The sequence below is a fragment of the Epinephelus lanceolatus genome, chromosome 15, assembly GCF_041903045.1.
Source record: "Epinephelus lanceolatus isolate andai-2023 chromosome 15, ASM4190304v1, whole genome shotgun sequence".
In the NCBI taxonomy this organism is placed as follows: Eukaryota; Metazoa; Chordata; class Actinopteri; order Perciformes; family Serranidae; genus Epinephelus; species Epinephelus lanceolatus.
In genome coordinates this window covers 13,082,339-13,095,731 of record NC_135748.1, presented here as the reverse complement: position 1 = coordinate 13,095,731, position 13,393 = coordinate 13,082,339, and the positions used below count along the sequence as shown (strand labels likewise).

The window sequence follows — 13,393 nt, the reverse complement described above, 5'->3', positions numbered from 1 at the left end:
CCTTTTCCTAGTAGTCTCCAACGCAAAGATCAAGAGTGGAGTTAGATTTGATGTGCTAGACTGCTGACAGGATATGAACAGGGGCCAAAGCTGTTGCCCTAACACCAGAACAGCAATAAAAAAAAGGTTTACTAAGAGGTATAAATCTTATTTTCAGCATTGATAAGGCAGTGCTCTGAGATGATACATGATTAAATATATAAGTATAGCTATCAATGAAAACGAAATGTGAGCTTTCCGCTTGTAGCTATTAACATCACTATTTCCTGTACTTGACTATCATTAATCTAGGAATCATGATTTCATGATGATGTGTTATCTTCCGGATTGATATGAATATGTAAAACGCAGGGAATAGTATTTTTGGTTGTTTTTCAGTTTAGCTGAGGAACTTTTGACTTTATGTACCCCCGCACTTCTGAAACCAAATCTACACCTTTGACTATTGCAACCAAAAACATTTGAATTTTAAGTGGATTTTATTTCTTATTCATGGCCCATTATTTATTGCTGTGCTTATTTGAAGTAATGGAGTGAAGACTGACAAGGACAAAGATGCAATAATTGGCTTGCTGACAGATCTTTTGATCATGAAGTTTGTTTACTGTAATGAAATTGTGAGGATTTGTGAAATATTACAACTCTCGTGTTAGTGACCTTCAACAAAAAGCACTTCATCTTTCAGTTTAGATTCAATTAAGAATTTATCACGCTTCTCTTCATTAAAACCACTTGTGCCTTTGCATGACAGTTTGTTGAGCTGAGTGTGACAATGGGGGTTCAAAAAGCACACACACAAACACACACAGACACACACCGGAGAAGATTGTCTTTCCCCTCCCAAAACCTGGTTCTCCTATTTCTTTGAAACCCAGATCAGATATAGTTACCACCAAAAAGCAGCGATGCCAAGCTGTGCCAACTGGCATCGTTTCTGCAAATGTAACCGTCCACCTTTAAAACACTTTGACTCTCAAACAAGGTCAATGACTCTCCTTACAGCCAACATGAAATGTCTCTTGCAGGATGAAGTTTACATTAACATTTTAAATAAAAATTAAGAACATTTACGCCGCAAAAATAGCCTTTAATGTCTTTTCACAGCAGAGCTACAGGAGTATAGTGTTGTATCAGACTGTATAATCAATTTGGAGCCATGTGAGTGACAGAAACTGTTATCTAGAGCAAGTATTAGCAAAGTAGTCAGAGGAGCAGCTATTATCTCATGCCACAGAAAGACAGACCACTGATTAAAGTTTTACAGGCCTGTGTAACTAAGTAGCTCCACCTAAGGCTCTTACTGACGAGCCAAAATAAACCAGAGGTTGTGGAGTGCGAGCAAAGAGAAGAACAATCAGGTGAAAGAGATAGGAGGGTTGAGAAAGGACAAAGCTGAGAGGTGGCAAGGAGCACACCTACTCATACAATTGAGTCACCACATGAAATCCATGTCTCATTCATCAGAAAAAAGCACCTCATTATCCACTGTGGCTATCATCTATCTATGTCACGTTAGGGGCATATGAGTTTGGTACAATATTGCTATGTCATGTCTGGCTCTTCTGTCTGGCACCAGTGCAATAAAGCCAGGGAAATTTCATGTTGATAACGAACTTGGTCTGCATGTAAAATGTGGCTTCTTAATAATGGCTTCTTTTGGGGCAGATTATTACATTGACTGTTAGTGTTTGAACAGTATGTTGGAAATCATTCTCCATTTCCACACATATGTGATGCCTGCCACGCTTCTATAGCACAGACTGGAAGCAGCCAAGTGGAAGGCATATTAGAAAGCAGGGGATATTGATTGTGGCTGGGGACGGTCTGCGCTTTGCATAGCAAATGGCCCCCATTACCATACCATCTCTGGATAATTAATGTGCAGTCAGTTGGCCTGCCGTTCGTTATCGGTCATTCTGATACTGTTCAATTTTCATCTCAGCCTCATGCTTCTCTTAGGGAGTGGGGCTGTTCTGTGAAACACCCCCCAATCCTGGTTCCCCCCTCCCTCTCCACGCTCTGTTTTATGAATCACACAGGAACCCTGGTCAACGAGTGTCTGCTACTATCTTGCCTGAGGAAAGATGTTATCGTGACGTAACTGTCTTGCGTCCTCTCATTATTCCAACATTAGCCAGACACAGGGGCCAGGGAAGGCTTTCGAAATTAACATTTGTGTGGCATTTAAGTCACAATATATACCTGCTGGGAGTTGTGTGGCATTTAAGGTGTAATATAACCCTGCTGTGAATTAGCATGCTCCTATTTGTTGGTCTCATCTGATATCTTCCTTATGGGGGGAAATTATTTAACCTAACTAAGTCTGAATATTGTTGCAGTCAAGGATATGATGAGAGAAATAATTAAGAGTTAAACAAGGGAGCTTGAAATCAAACCACTGTAAATGCCACTGCAATGTCTGCGTAACTGCAACTGTATCCTGTATGTATATACTACAAGCAGACACTGTATAACAATTACCACTGATGGAATACTGCAGTATTTGTACTATATGATTAGCCATATATATCTGTCTATCTGTGGCACCAGTAACAGTAGGTCATAAGCATCATAAACAGACGTAAAAAGCTTCCTTGTTCCCTACAGACTGATTCTTTTCTAAAGGCAGAGGGCCTCTGTTTTGTAGCTTCCTCTCCCAAGTGCTTGCACAGGTTTAAAAATAGGCGGCTTTACCCCAAGCTGCATCGCAGGGATGAGATTTGCGGTCCTAACAGGCCGTGCAGATTGCCATTACTTATGCCTGACAAGCCTACCCTCTGATGTTTCCATGCTGGCCTATTTTAACAACATAAGCTGCTGCTGCCGCTCCCGCTGCTACCGAGATGCGAATTTCCAAATTGGCTGAAAAAGCTTGTCCTGGGGTTATAGTGAGGTTCCCAGAATGCATGTGGGCTGTCTAGTCTCCGGTACAGGATAGATAGAATACATAGCCAAACAGTTGCAGACAAACATTTTACCTGAGCTTGTTAAATGAGGTAAACATGTCTACACTTGTGTAGATATGGTTCCCAGTGGAGGTTTGGTCTGCATCTGAGCGTGTCGGCCTTTGAAAGATCCACTCACCTTTATGGTAGAATGGCTTCTTCATGCCGTCAGGAAGCCGGGCTTTACGCTCAACACCGTAGCCATGCCGCGGGCCATGGTCTTCATGGTTATACCTCACCCCGTCTCTCCTGGCAGCCTCGGCCGCCATTTTATCCCGCATTGCCTTGGCACGTTCTGATTCTAGTGCAATGGCCTTCTCCAACAGGGACAGGTTACCCTTCGTCATGTCAAACACTTCTTCTGACCGGTCCGACGTCACGGAAGCTGTGTCCTCATCAAAGTCCCGGAGGTTGGTGTGGTATCGGTTGTCCTGCGCACAACTGGAGAATGCCTTGGAGCGTGGGCTCAGCTGCTCCTCAAGCTTCATGAGGTTGTCCATGTCGGAATAGTTCCTATCAAGCGTTCGTCTGTCATCTTGACTATGGTGGAAATCCCCATAGCTGTGATGCTGGGGCTGTTGATTGGGATCCCCGCATGAAAAATGATTTTGCTGGGATGGTCCGTTTCGGTCAGTGGACTTTGTTTCGCTTAGTTTCCGAGCAAGATCGAAGCATTGGTTTCTTAGGCACTCCAGACTGCTTAGACACACTTCCTCGTCGCTGTTTTCTATTTGTCCGTTACTATTGATCTTAACTTGTCCATTACCACCATTATGTGCGTTTCCCCCATTGTGAGTACAGTCATTTTCATCCCCATTCCCGGCTGTACTGTCCTCAAACTCCTGTCCATCTAAATTGTCTGACAATACTGCACCGTGACCTTGTGCCAGAAGTTTAAGGGAGTCCACCGTCTCCCGAACCACATCACTGTCAACGTCCAAAGTCAGATCACCCCTCTGTGTTTCATCCCCTTCCCCCTCTTCTTCTTCCTCCTCTTCCTCTTCCTCCTCCTCTTCCTCCTCCTCCTCCTCCTCCTCTTCGTCCTCCTCTTCCTCTTCGTCCTCCTCTTCCTCTTCATCCTCCTCTTCCTCTTCCTCTGCGCTGTTAGAGGAGTTGCTGTTCATCTCAGATTCTGTCATGGCTCGGTTGGCGGCGTCTTCCGCGATCTTGCCCAGGTTGAGAAGGGACTTGGCCACGAGTTCATCGTAGTTCTCGTACTCGTCGTTGTTGTTGTCGTCCTTCTCCGTCGTCGGGCCGGATTTGGCACTGCCGCCACCACCTCCGCCATCGCCCTCGCCCCCCTCGCTGCTGCTCATCTGATCGTCCTCTGTTGGAAAGAAAGAACAAACGTCTTGTAATTTCATTTCCGTCATTCTATTTTACTGGTAAATCAGATTTCTGGGCTTGGTCCATCTAAATTGGATAAGGAACTCTTTGCTTCCCCTAATAATTTACTTTGAGAGTCTTAACAGCAGCTTGTGTTCTGAATCGTGAATCAGCACAGGAAGTTAAATATAGCGGCTGGGGAAAGTTCCAGAGAAAGATGCTCTGGTAAATGGGGATCTATGAAACTAGGGAATATATCTTTGGCAAGTCTTCTTCTTGCCCTTATTTCCTGGATGTCTTTAGAAACAGAAATTCACAGGTCTTACGATTAATAATATTACTGAAGAATTCTGTAAATAGTTGCAAATGAGATAGCATTTTAGTCATTGTTCAGCAGTGTGAATCAAAACACTGTGAGAAAATCTTTGAATTACAGTGAGCATTTTTTTTTTTAACAGGAGAGTCTAAAATATGAGAGATAATATGGTGTTCCATCTGCAACACGATGAACCCCAGTCAGTAGCTATTCAACGTTTGCTAGTTAAGTTCTTTTTTCATTCAATCATCAGTATCTTTAGAATTCCTTTCACTGCCTAATTGATTCTGACAGGCTGCAAAAGGTTACTGAACCTCTTCTGTCAGTAATTTCAAGCACTCACTCCTGGAGCACTTCCAATCTCTCCTTTCACATTTCCGCCCTGAGCCGCCAAGAGCACATCGCTCACGTTGGCGTCACATTTGCCACTTACATTCCTGCAGAGAAAATGAACCCAAAGATCCCCCACCCTCCCTACACACAGAAATAATAAACAAGAGTTTGACTTCTGGTGGGTATGAATGAATCACGAGACAAAAAATAATGACAATAATAAAAAACAGTGTTATTTGTTAGTGATGAAAAATTAATTATGACCAGGCTCAAAGACGTATCAGTGTTCAGCACAATTACGTGAACTTGACTGTATTCATCAAAACAAAGTATGCATACAAAAACAACTGTGAATGTAATCCAACTATATACTTTGTACATAGACTAAACCCTCACACTGACTTTCCTTCACTCACATACTGTACACAATCACACACACACTCCAATCTAATGAGAGCAACACAATATTGGTGCTTGGGGGGTGAGGGCTTTAGAGCGGGAAGAGGGAACAGTCACGAATGACCAGGCACACATTTTGACAGTGGAAGGCTTCTTACAGCAACCTCCTGCACCAGGGGTTTAATTTTTGATGGTATGAAACATGGCACAGGAAAGCAATTTGAAGAGCAATCAAGGTACACAAAAGGGATATGGAAGCGAAACAGATTAAGGAGGGAACAGAGGGACTGCCCTGCCCTGAATTGGCTTTGGATTAGCTACAGAGATGTGCATGCCACTGAGAAACACAGAGAAGCTCCAGAATGTCACCTCTATTACATTTAGGAGATTGGAATCTGCCCAGCGACCATCCAGTACGGCTGTCTTGGGGCGAATGGGGAACATGGTAATGATGCATACAGAAAGATTTTTCTGCCTTTCTAAAGGAAAATGCTGCAGATTAAAATGCTGTTGAATCCTTCTATTCCAATAAAGCAAACACAATGATTATAGAGCTCGATGATGAGAAGGATTTGGAGAATTCATCAGGCAAGAGAACACCTTCCAGTGACAACAAGACGCACTGTGGCATGTCCAAAGCACTTATCAAAAAAACATGGTAATCAGCGTCTACCCATGGAAAGAGAGGCTGTTGACAGGCTGAAGAGACAGTGGCAACAGTCCACCGTCTCAGTGTTACGGATAAGGCCTCGGCTGTGGGCTCTAATGAACACCAGTCTGTAGAGATTCACATTCTGCAACTAAAATAAGAGCATGGCTGCTGCTGCGATGCCACATCAACACTTTGGGTGGGTAGAGCTACGCGCCAAACAGGGTTAACACACTCCTCCTCTCTCAGAGCTTCACTCTTAATTGGACTTGAAGGCACTGTCAGGTCCAATCGTGATGCGGGGGTGCAAAGCAGAATCTGTTGGAGAGAAACCTGCCAAATCTGGTCTTGGGCATGTCGGGGGGATAACATATGGGGCAGGAGTTTCTTAAATCCCAGTCCCAAAACATAGATGGTATTTCTGTATCATGTCTTCAAGAAAGCCATAATTACACTAAGGATTTGATTGTCAACATCTCTAATATTTAAGCAACTGAAGATTCCTTTGATTGCTTTCTGTTGCTTACAAAAAATAATCATGGTTCCAGGTTTAGCACTAATGGCTCTAGTGTTTCTGGCAAAGGTCTTCTGGAGAAAGCTAAAACATTTCAGTGGGAAATAATTGCAAAGTTGGATTCTGCTAAATTTTAGCCATCAATTTTGATAATTTCACTGTAATTAAGGTACTAAATATTTTTAAGATGAACTCTATTAAAAAACAAGAAAGCAGCAAACAAATTGCTGCAAGTGCACCACTTCTCCAGCGTCTGGTGGGTTTAGACTACAGTAAGAGTTCAGTAGCACTTTGAAAATGTGCATATATATGAGTAAAATGTGAAATGAATAAATGAATGAATCACATAAAAAATGACATTAAAAAATAACCTGTCACTGTAGGAATAATACATTGTGTGGCCTCAGCCATGCTGGATTCAGTATGTTGTGTCAGGTCTTTTATCTTTTTCCAATGAAAAACACAATCAGTGTTTGAACATCATGCCCAACTGCCCCAAACTACTTCAATCAGCTCATCAAATAATGAAATATAAAAGATATGCAAACACAGTACTTGAAAAATAATGATAGATAGATATAGTGTTAAAAACATTTTTTTTTTAACTTTTTGAGAAGAATGTTTATTTGCTTTCTGATGGAGAGTTACATGAGAAGATTGATACCAGTATCGTCTGTACAGCCTGGCTTTACCGACACATTGTCACTCTGTGCCTGATACTGGGAAACGAGGCTCCCTTTTTGTTTGTATGAGATGCACGGGGCTTTCAACTAACTGCAATGTAAATCCATCAGCAGCAATACTGAACGCTCAGAGCAACTGACATTTTGCTACATTAAGAGCGAGAAAGTTTGCTTAGGAAGAAGGTCAGGGTGCATCATTGCCAGGGCTTGGTCTGTACGGTAAATCAGCACTCAGCATTTCGTTGGCTTAGCTAAGCTTAGCTTAGCACAAAGACTGGAAACATGGAAACAGTTAGCCTAACTCTGTCCAGAGGTAACAAAGTCCTCCCATCAGCACCTCTAAATCTAATTAATCACCAGTTTACATCTTCTTTGTTTAATGCATACAAAACAGTCGGGGCACTGTCACTTTCTGAAGTGTTGACTCGTGGCCTGGCAACTGAGCCAAGACATAACCCCCAATTTAATGGTAATGGTTGTCGTTTTTACAGTTTGGGTTAAACAAATGAGATATAACATGTTAATACTGAGAGTTAAGAATTCTGCTTCTGTGAGTGGAATTTTTTAACTTTGGACAAAGCCAGGCTAGCTGTTTCCCCTTGTTTCCAATCTTTGTGCTAAACTAAGCTAACCAGCTGCTGGCTGTTGCCCTAACTTGACTGCACAGACATGTGAATGGCATCAGTGTTCTAGAGCGTTCAACACCAACATCTATCTACTGCGTTTTAGTACAATATGACAAGAGTTATCTCACCTTGCCCTTGACTCTGCTCTCCTTCCTCCTCCTCTCCCTCTTCATAGTCCACCTCCTCTACTGCTTCCTCCTCTTCCTCTGCCTCCTCCACCCGCTCCTCCTCGCCCTCTTCCTCCTCTTCTTGCTCTACCTCTACCTCCTCTTCTTCCTCCTCCTCCTCTTCCTCACCTTCTCCGTCCCCTCTCTCCACCTCCCCATCTTCGTGCTCCATTTGCTCTACGTTGTAGTCCATATAGCCTTCCACCTCCTCTTCTTCCTCCTCCTCCACCTCTCCCTCTTCCTCCTCCTCCTCCTCTACCGCCCCTTCCTCCTCCTCCTCTTCCTCCCTGTCGTCCATCTCCTCGGTCCCATCTGTCTCGTAGCACTCCTCCATGGTGGAGTTGTCCATGTCATCTAGGTAGGTGCTCCTCTTGGGGGAGGTTTCCAGGGTTTGCCTGTCTAGACTCTTTCTCTTCTTGGCCAGGGGGCAGCCGTACACACTGCAGAGGAGAGATAACAGAGCAGCCATTAGCTGTTAGCCTCACCTGGCCATAAATGCTAATGCTCATTTGCAATCAGGCCTCTGTGTTAAGGTGCCGTGGTTTACAAACTAGAATACAATACACAAAGCAGCAGTAGAACAAAAGCATCTTACTGCAAGGAAAGCAATGCCTCTTAAGTTCTTCTGCTGGGAAAAATATTAAACTTTGCTTAACCAACCTTAATTAGACATGTACTCATTAACTATTGGGCAATTATAATAAAATGCTCCATTTCTTCTTGAAAACAGTTACAAAGTCTCTATCTTTGGAGCAAACAAAGCAGAAGATTTAGTTTATTTTCACATTCATTTATATTCAGGTAACACCAATTTGTTCTTCAGGCAAAAGAAAATCACTGTGTGTGCTCCGCAAACACTTTGTTTCAGAGTGATATGCCCTTGTTCTGACGTGAACCGAGTGCAGCAAAACACAACGGCTTGTCTGGAATTGACTGTAAGGGGGGAAAAGACAACCTGTAGCCTGATTAATTGAATCTCGCCGAGGCACCTCAGGTTTTAATGTATTCTCTGGCTCCCCTCGGCAGCAGGGGGACAGATCTTAATCTGATAATCTGATAATCTGTGTATTCGCTCAGGCTATTGATCACAGGGGCTTAATCCATTTCACTCATCAAACCTCTGAGAGCCCCGAGCTGCTACCCGGCCCCCCAATGTAAGCTGCATGTGCGTGACTTTCCCGCATGTGCAGCTGTTTGTACATTTATGTATGAGAGTGTGTGCATGTGTGTGGCTGTGTGCGCACATTTGGCACATTTGAAAACAAAAGCACCCACACAGTCAGAATTATGATGAGTTCTGCTGAGTGTTTTGGCCATCAAATAAACCCCTTGTCCGGGCTGGAGTGTAAGAGAGCTAAACACGCTTTGGGCATGTTCACTCGGCTGTGAAATATCCCTGGCTCCTATTTTTACAACCTCTGGATGTTTCCTCGGCTCGGCGCTACTTAGAGTAAGACCTGATGTGAATGAATGGCACAAGGCTGTGTGTGAGACTAAGAAAATGGTAGTTGTTAGTCAGTATGTGCTGCTTTTGTTGTAGAGTGGCTACGGAAAAGGCAGTGGTGAGGTGGCGTTGTAGGATAGTGGATCGCAGTCTTAGCAACACATTTCAGTTGCCCTTTTTTTCTCTGTTTTTCACATCAGTGTGTCCCACAGTCCAATATCCTATCCATCCTCCTCTCTCTCCCTCTCTCTTCAGTCCCGGACGTCCATCAGTCAGTCAGGGTACAGTCAGCTGGCAGGCTCAATCTCGCCCAGCCCAGGGATTCCTTAATGGTCTGACCCCCTGCACCCCCCGCAACCAGGGGCCTCATTTCATTAATCTAAGCCCGCATGGAAACTCATTCCCTGCCTGACAGCCAGACCTCTCCCCCAGGGCAGCGTGAGGGTCTGCGGGACAGTGAGGGAGGGGTGTGTGTGTGTGTGTGCGCTGCGGCACTGTGATCAATAGTGCTTGTGACCAAACATCTCAAAAGCACATTAAAATGCCACTCATCCTGGCCCCTCCGTTCCAGGGCCCTCTCCAAATAAATCAAGGGCCGGTCCCAGCAGGTTAGCGGCTGCCAAGGCAGGCGGGCTGGCAGGAGAGGAGGATAGGTGAGTGGGAGGAAGGAGGAGGGGGAGCAGGGATGGGAAGAGGGAAAAGTGGTGTGGGAATGGGACATAGACAGTCTCTCACCCCTCCTCTCCCCCTCTGTCTCCTGGTCCAGTCTCCCTACCTTTACCTTAAAAATAAAGTAGTCTTAAGGCAGTGTTTGCTCTCAAGCATTGAGCTGCATAGCTCAGTAGCTGACAGGTATTAATGTGACTATACCTCAATACCTCTAAAAAAAGAAGTTGTTGAATTGCTATAATTGCTTTGCAACATCAGCTAATGGATAGCAAATAATAAATGCTGGGTTTGTATTTTTTTCATTGTATCTTTAAAAGGAGTCAAGTGCACTTCATAATTTTGGGTCAGGATTGTACAAACAAAGCGGCCTTTTGATTACAGAGAGCGGACATGTTTTAAAACCCGACTACTCTAAAAGTTCCACCTACAGTGGAACAGATATTTGGCTTCTGTTTAAAAGCTCCTGCTCATTGAAAGCGACCGCAGAGCATCTTATGTAAATGCCTTTTAATCACACTCGTGTTAAGAGGCGTTGTCAGGTTGTTGTGACACCGTGAGAGGTGTGTTTGCCCCGACGCTCCTCGAGCCCCACGATGACTAAGCCACAGGAAGCCTCCACAGCTCCGCCATCCCACGTTCCCTGGCTCTGTCGCTGTGTGACCTTGGCTACAACATTCGTCATCACAGGCGATGCATCCCACTCACTGCGCTTGGCAATTAAAATTCCAGAAATAATTAGGTGGCATTAAAATTAAAAAGAAAAGGCATTCTGCAGGCATTGTGCAGAGAGAGGAAGAAGATGAGAAAATACTGTACCATTCTAAGTTTCCTTTTGCTTTGTCCCCTGGCAGAATCACAAAATCCTCCAAGAGGAGTGTGCGGTATGAGAGGTAGCAATCAAAGACGAAAAGAGCCTCAGATCACAAAAAGACCACTTCATATTTTATGGAGTGGGCATCCTCAGCATTATAAGATGGAACAAATTCTATTACTGTGTGAACAAGTGGCCCTTTAATGCAAAAGAAAAACCTCCTGGAAACGTTACAGAGAGGGTCCCATTTCTGGAGCATTAATGTGAGGCAGGAGAGTGGAGCGGCAGGAGAGGGAGAGCTCCCGTTTGGCTAATTTTGGGCGACAGTTGAGCGACTGCTGGAATGCGACAGCATTCCATGCCACCTTTATTAGCAGTCATATTAGCAGCTGTTCTCAGCAGGGGCAAAAGCTTTAGCCAGTCATTAGCATCACACGCTATTTGTCTCCCTGACACAGGGATGAGACGGCTGTTGCCTTTTCCTCTGCCTCCTCTCACTGCTGCTTCTTTTCTCCTCTCTCTCTCGTCATCTCTTCCTGTCACCCAACATTCTCACCTCATATTTCTCCCTCTCTGTTCTCACCTCACCTGCTCCTTTTGCCACCATACATCCACTTTCTCCACCTCCTCCGTATGCTGTATATTTTAGAGTATAGATTACCTCAATCCCTCTCTCACGCCAATTTCTCTCTACATTTCCACCACTTACACTTTCTACCCTTTTCCCATTTTCTCCTATCTCTCCCTCAACCTCAGCTCATTGTTGTCTCTCCCTTCGCTCTCCACGGAGCAGACTAGAGATGGAGGGAATGCACCACCTCTGGCTGTGCCCCCTATCCAGCAGGAGGATCTACAGACACGTGTGGCAGAGCCCCGTCTCCATGGTGATACCCTCCAGAAATCCATGAGGGATTCGCCATCCTCACAGCAAGCCAGTGAGGAAAAATGAGAGAGAAAGACAGACAGGGAGAGAAAACAAGAGGTAGGGAGGAAAAATAAAGGCTATAGGAGCGAGACAGACAGCAGAATGTATGTTTTTTGTGCATGTGTGTGTGTGTGTGTGTGTGTGTGTATGTACCGCTTTTGTGTGCACGCAAAATTGGGAAATATATAGTAGAGAAGTTGAAAAGAGAAGGAGAGATGTGTGTGTGTATGAAAGAGGAGAGAGGATCATTTCAGAGCTGTCAGGCTTCTCCCGCTAGCAGGGGAGAACAAAAGACAGTGTCTTGGTGCAGGAGGCTCAGCGCATGGCAGACGCTGCAATTTGGGGCGTTTTCTGTCGTCTCAGGCTCCCTGCTCGCATATCAGCTGCTATGGCTCATTCACACACACACATACACACACCTAAAACTCATGAAATATTACTTCATAGTGTTGAAATAATCCTCAGTGTCAGGGAACCATATATGATGTGAGTGTGAACGTGCTGAAATTACATGTCCACTTGGATTTACACAAAAGTCCTCCTAATACAAGACATTAAGTGTAATCTTCTCATGTTTGCTTGCATATTTCAACAAAGCACAACTCCAAATTCACCATTTCTTGACGATACAATGGTATATGTGTTTTAGACAGCAAGCGCAGTAGTGAAGTAGCAAAGAGCCATCAGTGCCCAACAGACATGCTGTTCACCTCACTGGTTCAATAAGCCGGTTGTTGCCCATTCACTGCCCCAGCTCCAACATTTGTAGCCTGCAGCTAATATATGCAGTCTTAACTTAAGTCAAATACTCACACCAAGCCTCCCCAGTCTCAGCATGAGATACAGTACAGTGGCTAGTAATGACTCTAGTGGACATCTTGCATGTGCCTCGCAACATCTTCCTGCGTTCTATCCTTACTCCTTGAGCCCATCCAAGAGCTCATCTGCCCCCTTTAGCTTCTATTATCCATATCTGGCCAACTACTATTCACACTCAATGGTTGTTTGTGCACCTTACTGATACTGTCCCATCAAGGAGCTGTGGTGTATTTGGTGAGGGATTTGGGAGCTGTGAGCATTAAAGATGGGATGAGACAAGTCAGAGGTGCTCTGATAATGGGCTATTTTGTTTTTGTTGCCACAACTGATGAGGTACCAAAACTCTGTAATATGATAGGACAGGCTATGGAAATTTAGAGCTTGATGGTCACAATTGTGAAGACTGGGGTAGAGGTGAAACGATGAGTCTACAAAACATTTGACATACAATTAACTGGCAATAAATCTGATAAATGAAAAGCAATCAAGGCAAACACTTGCTAACATTTTTTTGCTCCACTCTTGTCTTTTCTGTTTCTGTTTAAACTACATATCTTTGGATTTTGAAATGCTAGTCAGACTAAACAAGCAATCCGAAAATAATCGTTAGGTGCTGTCCTTACTGTACCTGTTACTGTGTATTCTGATTTAAAGAAAAAGCCTACCCCACAAGTGATATTTAATTATTGACACCCCATGTTACGTTGAATTTGTGAAGAAAACTTTGGTGTTTTAAAGATTTAGTTTGGATTCACCAATGTCACACA

General features: G+C 44.1%; 1 protein-coding gene across 10 annotated transcripts in view; it reads right to left on the bottom strand.

The window, feature by feature from the left end:
* The window catches only part of myt1lb (myelin transcription factor 1-like, b), a 125,596-nt gene that overhangs the window by 35,847 nt on the left and 76,356 nt on the right, over nucleotides 1-13,393 (bottom strand). For all 10 annotated transcript variants that reach the window (XM_078174922.1, XM_078174928.1, XM_078174921.1 and 7 more), the window contains exons 5-6: nucleotides 7,920-8,398; nucleotides 3,085-4,272 (exon numbers count right to left, since the gene is read on the bottom strand). In XM_078174922.1, the coding sequence (XP_078031048.1) occupies nucleotides 3,085-4,272; nucleotides 7,920-8,398 (1,667 nt within the window). The remainder of the gene's footprint in view (nucleotides 1-3,084; nucleotides 4,273-7,919; nucleotides 8,399-13,393) is intronic.